This window comes from Medicago truncatula, chromosome 2 (assembly GCF_003473485.1).
Source record: "Medicago truncatula cultivar Jemalong A17 chromosome 2, MtrunA17r5.0-ANR, whole genome shotgun sequence".
NCBI lineage: Eukaryota > Viridiplantae > Streptophyta > Magnoliopsida > Fabales > Fabaceae > Medicago > Medicago truncatula.
In genome coordinates, this window is record NC_053043.1 from 49,900,273 (window position 1) to 49,917,367 (window position 17,095).

The 17,095-nt window shown below is 32.0% G+C and overlaps 2 protein-coding genes across 2 annotated transcripts; one reads left to right on the forward strand and one right to left on the reverse strand.

Annotated features, from left to right (window-relative positions):
• Window positions 1-1,524: 1,524 nt before the first annotated feature.
• Window positions 1,525-2,292, reverse strand: LOC11432384 (30S ribosomal protein S17, chloroplastic). Its single transcript, XM_003597693.4, has one exon. It carries the CDS (start codon window positions 2,251-2,253, stop codon window positions 1,798-1,800), a length of 456 nt encoding a protein of 151 aa, XP_003597741.1. The 5' UTR covers window positions 2,254-2,292; the 3' UTR covers window positions 1,525-1,797.
• A 7,196-nt stretch (window positions 2,293-9,488) lies between these two features.
• Window positions 9,489-10,481, forward strand: LOC112419466 (zinc finger protein ZAT2). The gene has a single exon (XM_024777191.1). It carries the CDS (start codon window positions 9,489-9,491, stop codon window positions 10,479-10,481), a length of 993 nt encoding a protein of 330 aa, XP_024632959.1.
• The last annotated feature ends 6,614 nt before the right edge of the window (window positions 10,482-17,095 follow it).

Sequence of the window (17,095 nt, forward strand, 5' to 3'; positions counted from 1 at the left end):
ACCCCTTGGTTCTTGCCCCATTCCAAGTTCAAGGAATCAAGATGAACAAGAACAAAGACTCGATTTTCCCTTAAACTTTGGATGCAGTTTCAGAATAATTCCTAACACACTATTAGTCATAGTAAAAGTGAGGTTGAGAAGTGAAAGACTCACCAACAATCAATTATCTCTCCTAAGCTCGAGATAGAAACAAAAGGCCGAAGAAAATGAACAGGCCCAAAACTGATATAGAGCATCCATCACAAATCTCTGCCTTTACTCCAAATTAGAGGAGATCAAGAGACAATCAAACCAATCACCAATGTACTGCACTCTTATACTTGTATAATTACACTCCATAGATATTTATGATGACTAGGGAATTCTTGAACCTTGATCTAGAATAGGAAGTGACTTAATGAACATGTCTGACGGATTGTCTTCCGAAGCAAGCTTCTCAATCCTAACTTATTTAGGGTTAATTATCGACTAAAAACAATAGTCAAGACTCGTGTGAAGTTACTTCACCCACAAGTTATGATACAGCACTGCTGATAAAGCAAAGTATTATTGCATAGCAGTTCAAATTCTAAACACGCAATACTAAACACTGCCAGGTTGATTAGAAATAATAAAGTTTCAAAGATAGAACCTATTCTAACAAAAATCTAGATGTAGAGACTAGATGGTTCCAGCTAAAAATAACCATTTCACTAAACACAAAGCTTCAGCACAACAAAACAGTCAGAGAACATTGAAGAATCCTGGTTTTGCTTGTCACTTTTCTTTTTGAAACCCGGCACGGTTAGAACAATTCTTCCACAAATCGGCTTAAAAAACTCATCAAACATTATTTTAGTAAAATATAGATGTTTGATGACTTTCAAGCAAATTTATTTGACATTTGAATCCCATTTCAATTGGAAGTGATAGAACATAGTTTTTTCATGAGATATTTCTAACTTAGAGTAAAAACACTTTAAGTAAATAAATCATTTTCCTTTAAAGCCAATTTTGGTCAGATTAATTACAAACTCTAAGATAATTCAAAATCACATTTGTTAAACACTCACCCAAACACACGATCAACACCCAACCTACAGCTAAGAATTCGGGCTCTCTGCAATCAGAGTATCTATATCCTGACATGTGATGTAGAATGGACAATTCAAGAGCACTCCTCTTTGGAGGAGGATACTCCTGCTCCCGCCGGCACTTATGATCGCAGGCGTATGATGTGTCCGACACAACCCCAACACATGTGATTACATTGAATTGTGTCAATGTGTCAGTGTTGCGTCTGGTGTCCGTGTTTGTGTGTCGCGCTTCATACTATTAAAAATCTATTAAGCCCATTTGGATTGACTTATTTTTTAGCTTATGAAAAATAGTTTATGCAAATAAGCTTTATTAAAATTGTATCTTCATAAGTTGTTTTTTCATAAGCTACCTAAACAAGTTTATGAATAATACATAAAAGTTTATTTATTTGTATAAACTGTTTTGCTTGCATATGCTCAAAAATAAATCAACCCAAACGAGCCCTTCATCAAACACATATCCATTACACTAAACAATAAAATTCTCAACATAATTACACAACCATAGCAATTTCACAATTGAGGGTTTATCATAAACCACATCCAACATTTCAACAAACACCCACAAAGCAACATTAATCAAATAATAATTTTTCATAATAACAATAACAAATTAACAGCAACAACAATAACAACATCAATTTCTCAATTCCAATTTCATCATATTAGTACAAAAAATAAAAACACAACAAATTAAAGAGTGAGAGAGACTGCAAAACTAAGCCTGAGTCTGAGGCTGTTCTTCTTGCTCCGATTGAAGCGGAATGTCGAGGTCACCGGAAGAATTATTAGCCTTACCAGAATTCCTAGCAGGAACAGGAACAGCAAGAAAAGTCTTATTCTTACTAATAGGTCTAATTTTACAAAGCTGAACAACATCACCAACTTTGAAAACGTTTTCAGGATCATGAGCCTGATACTTCTTCTTCATCCTAATACGTTTCTTGTATTTGGGATGAGGTGCTAAACGAGTAACTTCCACCGACACTGTTTTGTCGTTGGTAGCGCACACAACTTTTCCTTCCATTGTTTTCATAGCTTTGATTGATGGAAGGGATTGGGGTTGGGATAGAGAGAGTGTGGATGTGGGCTTTGAGAGACGGGTGAGGGCGACGCCATTGTTGCCGTTGAGGAATGGTGTTGAGAGCGTGCTGGGAAGTTGCAGAAGCCACATTGTTGTGTTGTGTTGTGTTGTGTTGTGAAGAGATAAGAAGAAGATAAAACTAAATCTTTTATAGTGATTCATTCTCTTTATTTCTTTTATTTTATGCCTTACTTGTATTAAACTTTTATTGGCCAATTTTACCCTTCAATAACTATTAAAATAAGAAGTTGATTTAATAAATCATATAACTGATTCATTAAAAATAGGCTAAAATATGGTTTTAGTCCCTGCAAATATGCCTCGTTTTGGTTTTAGTCCTTGGTAAAAAAAAAATTTGTTTTTGGTCCCTGCAAAATGTTTTGTTTTTGAAAATAGTCCCTTGCAAGGACCTTTTTTAAAAACAAAATATTTTGCAGAGACCAAAAACTACAAAATTGGTTCAGTGATAATATGCCACGTATGCAAATCATCACAAAAGTGGGGTCAGGGACTATTTTCAAAAACAAAAAATTTTGCAGGGACCAAAAACAAATTTTTTTTTTACCAGGGACTAAAACCAAAACGAAGCATATTTGCAGGAACTAAAACCATATTTTAGCCTTAAAAATATGAAGAAACAAAGTACAAAAGATAACAAATCGAATCTATAATGATGTATGGATGATTGATACGTTCAAATATCAAGATAATTATCTAGGTAAAATCCTAAAAGTATAAAGAAGTGATTCTCTCAAATCTCTTCGATGAGACAGATTAGTCACTTTGTATACAAAGATATACAAGAGATACTTGTACTTTATCATATGTATCCTCACAACGGTTGTATATTTTGTTGTAGGTGGCATTTAACCTGGGAATGGATACTTCTTTCCCACCATGGGAAAGGTTCATTTCCCAGTACAGGTGGCTGTCTCAAACCTGTTCAAAAATATAAAAAAAAATGAAAATTAAATTAGTTTTTTAATCCTTTTTTGTTTTTTCTGGTACATTTGCTAATGTATAACACAGATGAATTTCATAACACAAATTACCTCACTCAATAATAATGTTTAAACTCATTTCATTCAACATTCATCATGTTTCCTTATAATTCCGGGACAGTAGAGGCTTGGTGTTGTTGTTGTTATTTGGTTTTTGCGGTACCATGACTTTAGGGTCTCGTGCTACTGTTCTTAGGTTTCTTCTCCCATTTGATATTGCTATAATTAGGGACTGTTATTGGCACTTGTAATGTTTCTTCTCTCCTATTATGCATAGCTTGTGCAGTGAGTGTTTGTTAATGATACGTTTGTTTAAAAATAAAAAAAAGGGTTAAGTTACGGTAATAAGGGGATGATACTTTTATTGAATTTCAAAATCTGGAAATACAAATTCTTAAAAAATGAATGAATAAAAATGAAAATGAAGATGATGATTTTAGGTTGTTGTTGTTATCATTGAGGAACCATGGATCTTGATGATGAAGAGTGGATATAGGATATTTAGTGATGATGGTGAAGAATGATGAAGAGTAGATCTATGATTTTGATTGTTATTTTTTGAGTTTTAATTTCTTACTGTTTTTTTTTTTCCTTCTCTTTCTGAGTTTGATGTTGATTAATGTATGAAGATGATGATGAAGGTAGAAAAGAGGAGGGTGGAAGAAGAGGAAGAATGGTGAAAAAAATTAATTAAAAAAAACAATAAATCAATAAAACAAATGATAAATTGTTATTTCATCAATGGTGGGTCGTTTTTTTTGGTCCACCATGTAACCATCAAAAAGTTACAACAATTACCAAGTCATAGATCTAAGCCACCCAAATAAAAAACTATTAAATCAATGGTTGTGGTTAAACTTTCCCATGATAGGAAAGAACTTCCCTTTTCCATATTAAACTTCACCCTTGTTGTATTCTCCAACAATAGGATTCTAGAACTTATATAAACAAAACCTACTCGCGTCGAGAGAGTTGTTGTTGTTGCTATCATCACTTATGTTTCAATCACCATATCATTTTATGTGAAGATCAACAATTAGTGTTCAAAACACCCCACCTAAAAGAAAAAAGCTTATATTATTATTTAAAAAATAAATCTAGTTAAAGCCAATAACATGATTTAGGAACTTTGTGAAACGTCCTCTCGAGTGAGAATTGTCTAGATCATTTGTAAATCAATCAAGAAGATAGAAGTACTCTTGAATTGAGACATGATTTTTATGTAATATCCTCTCTTAGATAGTTATCATCCTAGAATGATTTTGTATTAGTCATATACGAACTCAAACCCCACTTTACTTTGCACCCATTTTACTATACTGCACAGACCTTAAAGACCAGACCTCACTTGGTGTGAGATGACGGATAGACTTAACTAAGTCATAACCATTGTTGGTAACTCATATGGTTATGCAACCGGGTAAGTGATATGATCAACGTGGTTGGAAAACCGGATAAATGATGTGGTTATCATGGTTGGTAACATGGTAAATGATAGGGGTGATGGATTTTGACAAGATTGATGCTTCGTGAAATATTGGGGTGGATAACTCTTGAGGAGATTATAGTTAAAGAAGTCTCTCTTGTTGAGATGACAAAATCACTATGGATAAGGTGGACTAGCTATCAGATTGACAGTGAACAAGGATGAATTTGGTGTATCCTCTCTCTCAATGCATATGTCGAGTTCTTTATAGTTTAACTTCACATTGTCTCTTTAGTTTTAAAATAAAGTATTTTAATAGATAAAAGAATTATTGTGTTCAACTTTTAGTAAACAAGTCGACTTAATAGAAATGGTTAAATTAAAAAGAAAAAAAATCGGCAACACGATTCAATCTCCCCTCTCTTGTGTTCTTTACCCACCTTCAAATGTGATCACCATAGATCATTGAAATTGAACTGACTTTCTATCTCTGTTAACAAAATCATATGTTGACGTACTTCTTTATACATCATAAGTTAGTATTGTAAGATTCACTTCTCTATACATCATAAGTTAGTATTGTAAGATTCAAATTTGAATGAGAACTTCTCATTCTATTCGCAAAACATAGGTTGAGGTTTTTTTCATTTTTATTCTTCTCCGAGAGTATATAAAAAAAAGAGTAATGATATTTGAACAACCTTTTAGTGACAACTTTTGTGACAACCTACCTTTTCTCTCTTTTTATTGGTCAAAAACAATAGAGAGAGAGAGAAAAAAAAAAAAAGGGAAGAGAGAGAATAAGAAGATAATGTGATTATGAGAGAAGGTTGTACAAAAGTTGTCATAAAATGGATGTACAAATATCATTTATCTAAAAAAAAAATGTTAACGAGTGTCATCGGAATACTTTTTAAACACCTTTAATAATAAGTTTTTATAAAAATCTATATAATTAATGCATTAGAATTTGTAACATTTGATTTTTTTTAAAGAATATTTTTAAAATTTGGGATCTCCCCAAGACACTCGTTAACAAAATCCATAAAAAAACTAAGTGGGAATTGTTTTTAAAAGACAAGATTTTCATGATTTTTTTTTTGTCAATCCATGGTTTTAAAATAAAAAGTAAATTGTTGAACAGGAGCTTCAATTTTCAAAATTTAAAAAGAAGTGGATATTGAATCTGAAACACAAAACAAGTCAAACCATTTTACTTATATTTTCCAACAATGGGCACTGATACCACTTGAATATGTTGGAAAAACACGACAAAAGGGGATTTGAATTATGTTAATCATTTTAAAATCTTTTCGCAAAGACATGTGTTTAGTTAAACCATAGTCGTTTTTCAAATTAATTTTAACAACCACGTTAGTTCTTATTCAAATCATTTAACTCCATGTGCAATGCTTAGATAAAAAGGTGAAGTTAAATCACAAAGAAGCACTGCTTAGTAAGTTTTTGAATAAAAGAGAGTAAGAGAAATGAGATGACACAATATGTATATACTAGTTAATCATCCAACGATAGCTAGTCCAACCCATCCCATGAGATGCACTTAATACACTACAGATTGGAATGACAGTTGAATCTCTTGTCCCACAAAATATACCCACTTGAAGAAAAACTTAAAATTAGGATGGAATTTTGGGTCAAAAATATTTTATGTCGCAAAATCATTTATTTGGGACAAAATAATTTATGTCGCAACATAGTCCATTGTTCTCACGATTTCTATTCTATATTGGTAAAATTGATCGGACCCTATTACCCACTTCATCCCAAAAACCTTTTAAGTTATTCTCATGTTTGAAGACTTTTGTTAAATCTCATAGATCCATGGAAAATACTTGTCTAGGCATACTAAATTTAGGCACACATACATAATTGAGAAAAGATAGAGAGAAAATAATTAGATCATATTTATTTTTTAAATAATTAAATAAAATGTATTTTTATGTGTGAGTGCCTAATGGTCAGTGGCGTATCCAAGACCCGAGTTAGGGGGTGCGAAATTTTAACTTTATCAATTATTAAAATTATAATTTATACATACATACATAATAATCATAATCTTTATATACAAAAGATAAAGAGTAAAAATATGACCAGAAATTAGCGAGTGGAAAGATTTTTTTTTTGTTTACATTATACTCTTTCTGTCTCAAAATAACGAAGTCTTTTGTTTATTTCACATATATTAAGAGAAAATGTAGTGGTGAAAAAGAGAAAAGAAAAAATGGTTGAATATCTTTATTAAGTGCTAATGCATTCATCATTATCATAAATATAAAATATAATATGTTGAATTGCTTATTATTAATTAGAGTGTATTTGGAACAATTTTTTTCTTCTCAAATAACTCAATTATTTTGAGATGGAGGGAATATTATTTATCTACAAGGAAATAACAAGTTTATTTGATTTGATGTGGCGTGAGTAATTGAGTCAAAAGCCTTAGGAAATCACTTCAATGTTATGCGTTTTGGCTTCATGGGAAGTCTACTATATCAAAGAAAATAACAATATTAAAGTCCTTTTATGATAAAATTAATAACATTAAAATTTAAAATTCAAATGTCACCATTCAATGAGACGCATGAGTGTGATTAAGTCTTGGCCTCTTGGGTGAGGAGGTGCAAAGCAAAAATTTGAGGGTGTGCAAATAACATAAAAGTAGGATTATTGGTGCAAGTAGTAAAAACTCAGGGTGTGCAGGTGCACCCCCTCAGCTGCACCTGGGTCCGCCTCTGCTAATGGTGTGTCCAAAAGCTTATGTTCATGCAAGACTTTCTCTAGATCCATCATCTACTTTTGTATTTCAACAAATATTTTGATTCATTGTTGATGTTATAAGACTCAAATAATCAAAACCATATGATTGTTTCTGTTTGACCTAACCAATCAAGTTTCAACTTGATTTATCCAAATTCAAACAATCATATCCATGTTTTATTTAAGCGAAAAACAATAAGATTGAATTGAGTTTTGAAATTCCATAACAAAAGAAAATATTGAAATTATGGGAAGTTTATCATTAGATTACTTTTCATTATTCCAAGACAAAAGAGATTCTACACACAAGAGTTCATAGTAGACAAACTAAAATAAATATATGAAAAAGAAAATAAAAAGGAAAACTTATTTTGTTGGTCAAATAACAACACACATGAACAAGAAAGATCGACTTTCTTTGGGAGAATATGAAACTTCACTAAAATACAATTGTATGGAATAAAGAAGGGAGTTACATGATGTGCTGAAGAAAGCTATTTAAATCAGTCAAAATTTATGCACATTAGCCAAGCATAACGAATTATGTTAATTGTGCAAAAACTATACAATTTTTTTGAAGTGTAACCGACGTTTTTCCAAGAGTTATAGGCCATTACGACCGTAATCATGTGTTATAGGTATTTGTAATGTTCTTTGCCTTGACTACAGATAAGGGGATTTTAGCTACGTACGTAATGACATTTGTCTTGACTTTTCAGTCAAATTTTCCTTGATTTGGTCTCTAACTTCCATCACTTGATCATTCTAACCATTAAAACTGGATCAATTGTATTGAAACGCAAATAAAAATAATTAAAATTACTAAATTATTAAACTAAATAAGGCTATAAAAATAGATAGTTTATAGCCCTATCATCCATGCATAAGTAAGACCAAGATACCTAGAGACACTGACTCGACCTTACATTTCAAGAAATGGTTAGATGCATGTATACTATTTTTAAATGAGATAACTCATTTGGTTTGAGATCTTGAAGTGTACTCATCGCAAGGTTTAAGCTTCAATTTTCATTGGTATCAATTTCAATGGATTAGTTCGAGTTTTTTCAAAAAATATTTTTAATTGAGTAAACCACCAATAAACTAATAGAGTGTTCTCATATAAGTCACTAAGATTATAAATATTTTATAAAGGTTCCTAACTTTTTTAAACCATCAAATTGGTTATATTTAACTATTTACTGTCTTTTTTTTTTTTAAACAAACTATGTACTGTCAATTAGATCTCTATATTTTAACTATTTACTATCAATTTAGTTCTTATTATTACTAATGAGTAAAACTTTACAATATGAAGACCTATATTTATAATATCATGAAACTATTTGAGAGCACCCTACAAAATCACTGACGAATTTGGTAGTTTACTCATTTTTAAACCATAGGCTTTATATTTGATAACAAGCTTTATTGTTATTATTATTATTATTAAAGTTTTTTTAGGAGAATGAGATTTATTATTATTTATTTTTTTGACAAATTATTATTATTATTTTGGATAATAACAAAGAAATATTTTGAATGTTTTTATATAAATTTTCATAATCTTATAATAGAGTTACAGATACCTTTTAATTTTATACAAAGAGACTATATATAATTATCATATATACCATACCACGAATCTTTCAGAAGAAGAAAAATATATACACCAAAAAAATTATATAAACCAGGAATAGTTCATAAAAAAAAAAGGAATGAATTAATTAGTATACTTTTTTTGAGAAAACGAATTAATTGGTATTAAAATCTGTTATTAATTATTATTATATAATAAAAAATTGAATAAATTAATTGCAGATAATTTTGGGAGAGAATATATAGATATCTCCTCTTCTAATTCTTTCCAAAATTACACCTTTCTCTATTCCTTCAGGTTTTTAATCGCTCTTCCATTCTTGTCACTTTCAAACCGATAAAAACCCTAGCTAGCTAATTAGCTTTCTACTTTGCTTCTTCATATCCTCAAAAGACAAAAAAAGCTTCGTTTCTTCATCATTGTAAGCTGTAACCCTAGTTAATTAGCTATTTCTGTCATCACTCATCGTTCTTTTTGTTTGATTTTCTAATTTTTATTTTATTTTATTTCTTCCAGATCGATGGATAAAGATCATAAGCATGGTTACGAGAAACCCTACGAAGATTCAGAAAAGAGGATGAAAAGGTCTTCTTCTTCACTATCAAGTGATGAAGAAGATGATACTAAGGATGAGGTTTCTATTCAGGAATCTACACATCAATGCAATGTTTGTGGAAAAACTTTTAGCAATGGAAAAGCGTTGGGCGGTCACCGCAGATCTCACTTTCTTAAAAAGAAACTTAATCATCGTTCACAAAAGGTAAAAACCCCTCTCTCAATACAAGGTAGTTATAATAGGGCTAGTTTTGATAAAGATAGTAAGCATGGTTTTGAGAACACCTGTGAAGAGTCGGAAAAGAGGATAAAGAGGTCTTTTAGTTCTCTATCAAGTGATGAAGATGATGCTAAGGATGAGGTTTCTATCCCAGAACACGAATGTAATATCTGTGGAAAAACTTTTAGCAACGGAAAAGCATTGGGTGGCCACCGGAGATCTCACTTTCTTAAGAAGAAACTAAATCATCATCCACAAAAGGTAAAAAGCCCTTTTTCAATACAAGGTAATAATAATAGGGCTAGTTTTGATGATTATGATGATGAAGAAGAAATTGGTGGCATAAAGAAACCGATCAAGAAACCAACTTGTTCTATCTGCGAGAAGAAGTTTCCAACCAAGAATGCTTTGTATGGTCACATGAGGTCTCACCCGAATAGAGATTTTAAAGGACTTAATCCTCCCACTGAATATCATAAAGAAGATCAAGATGATGGTGATTTATCTTTGCCAAAATGGCAGAAGAGAGATAGAAGAGGTAGAAAGTGTATTGGTAGTGTCGAGGCGGCTGCAAATCTTTTGCACCTTCGTTATGACAAGAACTTTTGTGTTGGTGAATCATCATCAAATGGGAATGGCAAGAATGAGCTTGGTGGTGATAGAAACAGCAGTGATAAGCAACTAAAGAAAGGAAAAGGTTTATTTGATTTGAATGAGTCGTATGTTATAGAGGACTAAGCAAGTTGTAGTTAAGGGGTCGTTTGGATTGGCTTATTTTAGAGCTTATGTAAATAAATAAGTATTAATGTATTATTTATAAGTTTGTTAAGGTAGTTTATGAATATACAATTTTCGTCAAGAAGATCTTATGAATTAACATAAAAGCCTAGTAAGCTCAAAATAGACTCAATCCAAACAGGCCCAGGTGGTAATGCAATATATTATTTGCATGCTTTCTGCTTTTTATTACATTATAATCTATATTAATTTTTACATTTGTTCAGTTGTTGATGTTTTATTTAGATGCTTAAAATTTCTGTTCTGTGCATGTAATTAGCTTCTTTTACCTTATTCTAAATTTTACCCGTGATGATTTCTTAAGAAATAGAGTAAGTATTATTCATAACAGGATTATCCTTTGGTCTTCTTGAGTATATGTTTCATTGATTCCTTATGAGTTTAGTCTTTGTAACTTTCGTTTTTCTTGTCCAACTTTTTATCTTTGGTATTCTTTGAGTAAGGTTTTCAATGAGACAATTGTTAATCATGCATGCACGTATTTGTTTTCTTGGGTTTTTAAGTTATACATGTTGTCTATAAATTAGCAAAGGAAGAAGTAAAAACGTTAATGTCGCTTGCTGAGAAAGAATAGAGAGGAGGGAATTATTATTGTTGTTTGATATCCTTACAAAAATAGGAACAACAAGAAAGGAGAAGGCCAGATTCATCAAAATAATAAAGGAAAAATGTCATTTGGCATGTATCAATATTGGAAACCAACTAGTTTTTTTTCTTTCAAAACAATAGAGTATATTGTGCAATGCATTGTATGTAGAACGATGGTCGTGTATCACTGTTATGCTGCTTAGTAATGATAACGGGGATGGCCTCCGATTCTTGCTCAGTGAAGTACACGGCGAGTTCACCGTTTCTGCAGCCTATCATTTGTTATGCAATCCCAATTATGATGATTCGAGGAATAAATTTAGAAAATTCAGGTGCAAGAAAAATTAAATTCTCTTTATTGATTCGGAAGTTGTGGTGAAAAATTTAAAGGGATGTAATCCTACTAGTGTAGTGGGTTGGTGCTTAATTAACAAGATTCTTAGTTTGCTTGCGATGGATTGGGAGGTTAGAGTTTGTGACTAGTATTGTGCAGCTAATTAATGTGTTTATGCTCTTGTTAATATGGGGTGCGATAGCGAGGACGCTTGAATACTTTTTGAGTTATGTCTTGTTCAAACTAGTTGGTTCGTCATTATTGATGTTGTTGGAGTTTCTACTCACAATAGGCAAAAAAAAATTGTCAAAGGAAAAAATCCATGTTTATTTGTTGAAAATGAATTAAAATTGAATCATTACTAATTGTTTTAAGAACATCTCTTTACATATATGTTACAAAAGATGAATCAAATGCTTTAGCATGATACTCATGCATACGGACGGGTGAGCACTTTGCACCACTTTTCTTTGGAAATAGAGCAACTATTTTTCATCGAGGCTTTTAATTAACAGGATTATGCTTGGTCTTCTTGAGTACATGTTTCATTGATTTCCTTATGAGTTTAGTCTTTGTTAGTTTTGTTTTCTTTCTTTGTACTAATTTTCTTATTTTTCTATAAGGTTTTAAATGAAACATGTGTTAATCATGGACCTGTTTGTTTTCTTGGATTTTAAGTTATACATGTCCTTCATAAATTAGCACAAAATCAGCAGTTACTATTTACAAAAATTTAAACAGTTTGAGATAACACGATTTGGAATTTGAAGGAGGGAATCAATAAATAAAAATTAAAACCCAAATTTTTTATGATTTCAATAGCCACCAAAAACTAGTTAGATGTATTTTAGATTTTTAGTTTCCTCCTAGTTTTCGTTAAAAACATTAGATGTATTTTAGATTTTTAGTTTCCTCCTAGTTTTCGTTAAAAACATTTTTTTTGAATGTTTTAAGTCTTTATTTAAACAAACTAGGCAAATAGGGTGCATATGGTGATCCAGGTGCACAACAACACTCATCCATACTATATTTAAAAAATAAAACAACTAGATAAGAATAAATTTCTTTCAACTCTTTTGGGTTGACTTTTTCCCTTTCTAAAAATGCTCTCAATTTTCAATATAAATAACACATGTAATAAATAGATAAAAATAAATTTAAATATTAAAAAAAATGTAACAAACACAATATGAATATATATATATATATATATATACTAAAATGCAATATTATACAATACATACACAACTAAAAAATTGGAGGAAAACTATTTATGTTTAATTATTATGTAGGTCCTTAAACTATTTAAGAATTATTAAATAGGTCCCTAAAAAAAAAAACTTGTATAATATTGACGTGCTTCAACATAAAAGGACTACAGGGCAAATATGCCAACACCTAGAATGATGTCAAAACCATCAAACCTATTGAATAGAAGAATCAAACTAATATTTAAGTGTGTATCTATGTATATTGCAATTACTTCTACATCTATTATTCCTTCCATTACTTCCTTATGACCATCAATGCGGTCAGTGCCCCATTCCTTCTTATCCTTTCCTTAACATTTTAATTAAGGATCATTTGTTCTCGTGAGCTTAGCTCAGTTAGTAAAGGATATTGCATAATATATATAAGGTCTGGGGTTCGAATCTGGCCACCAAAAAAAAAAAAAGAATTAAGGACCATCAATCCACACCATTCATGTATAAAAGCACTTATGAAGCCATTATTCAGTGTGTTTTTTATCTAGGCATATGCACAAACAATTAGCTTCACAAAGATACTTCATATTGGTTCACGTGTTTATAAAGCAACCATAAGAACAGAAAATTTAGAAGAATAAAAATTTCTTAATGAACACAAACATTATTGAAAAAACTGTACGTATGAACACTCTCAATCCAATAAAATAAAAGTATGTAGAAGAATAAAATTTGTTTTTATAAAAGAATTATATATATTGTCAACTTGTTAAAAAGTTAAAAAATTTAAAAAGTAATTTGATAAATTACCGAGCATAAAAGTTAAAAAGCCATAATGTAACAAAAGTTATGATTTAGCAAGTCATGATTTAGCTTAATCCTATTCAATCTAAACATGAACTTAAACTATTATAGTAGTGTATCTAATTAACCACAGCTGTAATAGAAACAATTAGCATCAATGGATCGATTAAATATAATAGTGTAGCATAATTGATTAAATAATGTGGAGAAATAAAAAGGAAAAACAACTGCAATAATACCAAGGTTGCAACTTGAACCGAACGAAATTAAACTTAAAATTTAATTTATAAGATTTAGGTTAAAATTAGGGCTTACGGATTAACTTTAATATATAAGCAGATAAGAAGATTAGGTGAGAGCATTAGGACTGTTCATGAAAATAGGAGATTAGTTGTTAAATTTTTGCTGTGGAAAATATCATTGTTATTAATAACATATATTGGTAAGTGCTAGTAGGTTTGTTCCAATAAAATAATTTGAAATTCAAATTCCCACACACTTTAGAGCCAAAAAATTTTAGGGTTATCTCATTTAACATTTAATACTGCAATTTCGGAGTCAAATTTCTAGGGTTAAGTTGTTGCAACCTAATAAGATTAAGGAGTAAGGGATGTGTGTGAGAGAGAGACTGTGTGGGCATGCGCGCACGTGTTTGATTTTTTTTCTTTTATCATTTAAAAAACATAACAAACTAGATGAGTATATTTATGATTTTTTTTTTTCTGCCCTTATTTAATTCCAAAAATACAAAAATGCCCTAGTTTTGAAAAAAATTGCATAAATGCCCTACTTTTCAGAAATTACTGGTACCTTGCAACCCCCACTTGCGGGGTACCTTAAAAAAATTTAAAAAATGAACTACCCCGCAAGTGGGACTTGCGGCCTCCTTTTTTTTTTTTTTTTTTTTTTTTTAAATTAAATAACTACACGCCTATATGTATTTTTTTTTTTAAAAAAAAATTAATAGATTGCTACCCCCACTTGCGGGGTATGCTTAATTTTTTTTTAAATTTTTTTAATACCCCGCAAGCCCCACTTGCGGGTTTGTTTTTTGTTTTTTTTTTTAATTTTTAAAATAAAAAAATAATAAAAAAAAAGAAGGAAAAAAATAATAAACATATTAAATATCATGATATCTACAATTATTATAAATGCCCGGCTGTCCCACACCCTCGTCTTCGACGATTTCTTCCACGATTTACTTGAGGGTCATGTTGGTCTTCGTCGTTGTTATCTGCAGCTGATTGTATTTGACTACCATAACCCAATGACAATGACACATCGTGTTCCCTTGTTGGCCATCCCATATCCAGAAATTGATCCCTAGAGTTCAACGAAGCCGGAGAAAAGTGAGATAATAGGTTTGTTGGTGTTGGTGGGTGGTTGTAGTTTTGGTTGGTGTACATTGGGTACTGTGGGTTGCTGTAGGGGGGGTAATTGGTGTTGGACGGTCCAGCTTGGTTTGGGTCATTATAGGAGAAGTAGTTGTTGTTGGATGCGCCAGCTTGGTTTGGGTCATTGTAACCATAAGTTGACTGATAATGGGGCTCATATGCATTTCTCGGGGAGGTATATGGTGGTGGTTGGATGATGTTTTGTTGGGGGGTGTCGAGAAAATCATACATTACAGAACCATGAATGTTTTGGGTTGTATGTGGTTGGGATTGATGATCTTGTAGTTGAGAAAAAATGTCTTGATCCCAAAAATCATCATGAATTGGTGTTTGGTTGTTGCGAATTTCAGGTTCATGTTCCGGCTCTTCTTCTTCGGCTTCGTCTGGATCTGAATTTGATGGGTTTGTTTCAATTGAAATCCTTAGACGTGGGTTGCATGTGGTTGTCAACCACTCAATATACGCATGAGTGTGGGTGAGTGATCTTGGCCGCATGCGTGGTAAAGTATGACTCCGTCGGTTGTCCCAATGTTCGCACTCTTCTGGAAAGCGAAAACCATTTGATTTGTACCACGTCTTGAACCGTTTGTCTATTACATGGTACTGTGTCATGTCTCGTGGGGGCCCTGGTATTTCTTGTGGCAGACCAAATTGGAGCTTGACCCTATCAGTTGGATGCCATTCAACTTTGTCAAAACATATAAGGTAACTTGTTGCAGTCCACTCCCAATATTCTTCAGGCAAGTTGTGTGGAACATTCTTGTATGGTCTCCATTTAAACTAGCACAAGAGATAAGATGTAGTGTAAGGTTAACAATTTTGATATATATATATATATAAAGTCATAATTAAAAAATCAATTATAATATTACATCATGGGGTAGTATGTCATCAAACTTTTTTCGGTAAGAAATAGTGTCATGGCTTGGATTTTCATAGTATCTTGAACCTGCACCTATCCATCTAACAAATGATATAAACAATTTAGTAACTAATTTATCAAATAATAATATTAATAAGAAGTGAGAAAATGTGACGAAATAAATATTAAAAAAAAAATTGATCACGATTACTTTAATCCAAGCGGCCACTGGAGTGGGTTATCATTTTTCGGAGCGATATAACTCAACCGACAATATCCCCAAACTTGTAACAGGAAATGACATCCTGTTAGTGCTTTTATATTTGGGTGTGATGCCTCACACAAGCCACGATAAAGGTAAGTCAACACTGCCGATCCCCAACTATAGTTTCTTGTTAGATTAAAATCCATTAACAAATACAACCAGGAGTTGTGCACAAATAATCCAGTTGTATTAGGAAACAAGAACCCTCCAAAGAGGTATAGTAGGTACCTCCTAGTGTGTTGTATTTTTACCTCAGGAGGAGATTGTTCACTGAAGTTATTATCGACCAGATTATCCTTTAACCACGACAATGAGAGGGTAAAACCATCAGTTTTATTTGCTGGAGGAGTTATTCCCAACAATTGAGCACAAATGTTCCACGCAAGATTTGGAGGAGCCGTAACAAATGGTCCGCAAAAAGGTAATCCGAGTAACATATATACGTCTTCCAACGTGATTGTGCATTCACCCGTTCGAAAATGAAAAGTATGTGTTTCAGACCGCCACCTTTCTACAAGAGCGGTTACGATGTGTCTATCGATTTTGTAACGCCCTATTTGAGAAACCTCAAAAAATCCGGTTTGACGTAGATACTCTTCAATATGAGGACTTGGTATTATGTGTTGTCTAGTACGGGTGACGAGAGGTGCACCCTGTGCATCCTAACAAAAAAAATAAGAAATGAATACAATTAAAACATAATCAAAATATAAATTTAAATAGTTCAATATATATTGAAATTAATATTGATTTTCAATCAGACCCATCAACAGAAGTGGCAAATGAGACCGTCTTCAAGCGTCTCTTTTGGGCCTTTCGTCCGTGCATCTCAGGTTTCGAATTCTGCAAACCAATTGTCCAAATTGACGCAACTTGGTTGTATGGTAAATACAAGGGAACATTGTTGTTAGCTGTTGCGCAAGATGGGAACAACAAGATATTTCCCATAGCTTTTGCAATCGTGGAAGGCGAGACCAAGGAGGCATGGAGTTTCTTTTTGAAAAATTTAAGGCAGCATGTCACCCCACAAGAGAACATATGCCTCATTTCTGATAGACATGTGTCGATAAAGAGCGCGTATGATGATCCACATAATGGATGG

Excerpts from the sequence above, each read along its gene's own strand:
- LOC11432384 (XM_003597693.4), bottom strand. The coding sequence starts at position 2,253 with ATGTGGCTTCTGCAACTTCCCAGCACGCTCTCAACACCATTCCTCAAC.
- LOC112419466 (XM_024777191.1), top strand. The coding sequence starts at position 9,489 with ATGGATAAAGATCATAAGCATGGTTACGAGAAACCCTACGAAGATTCA.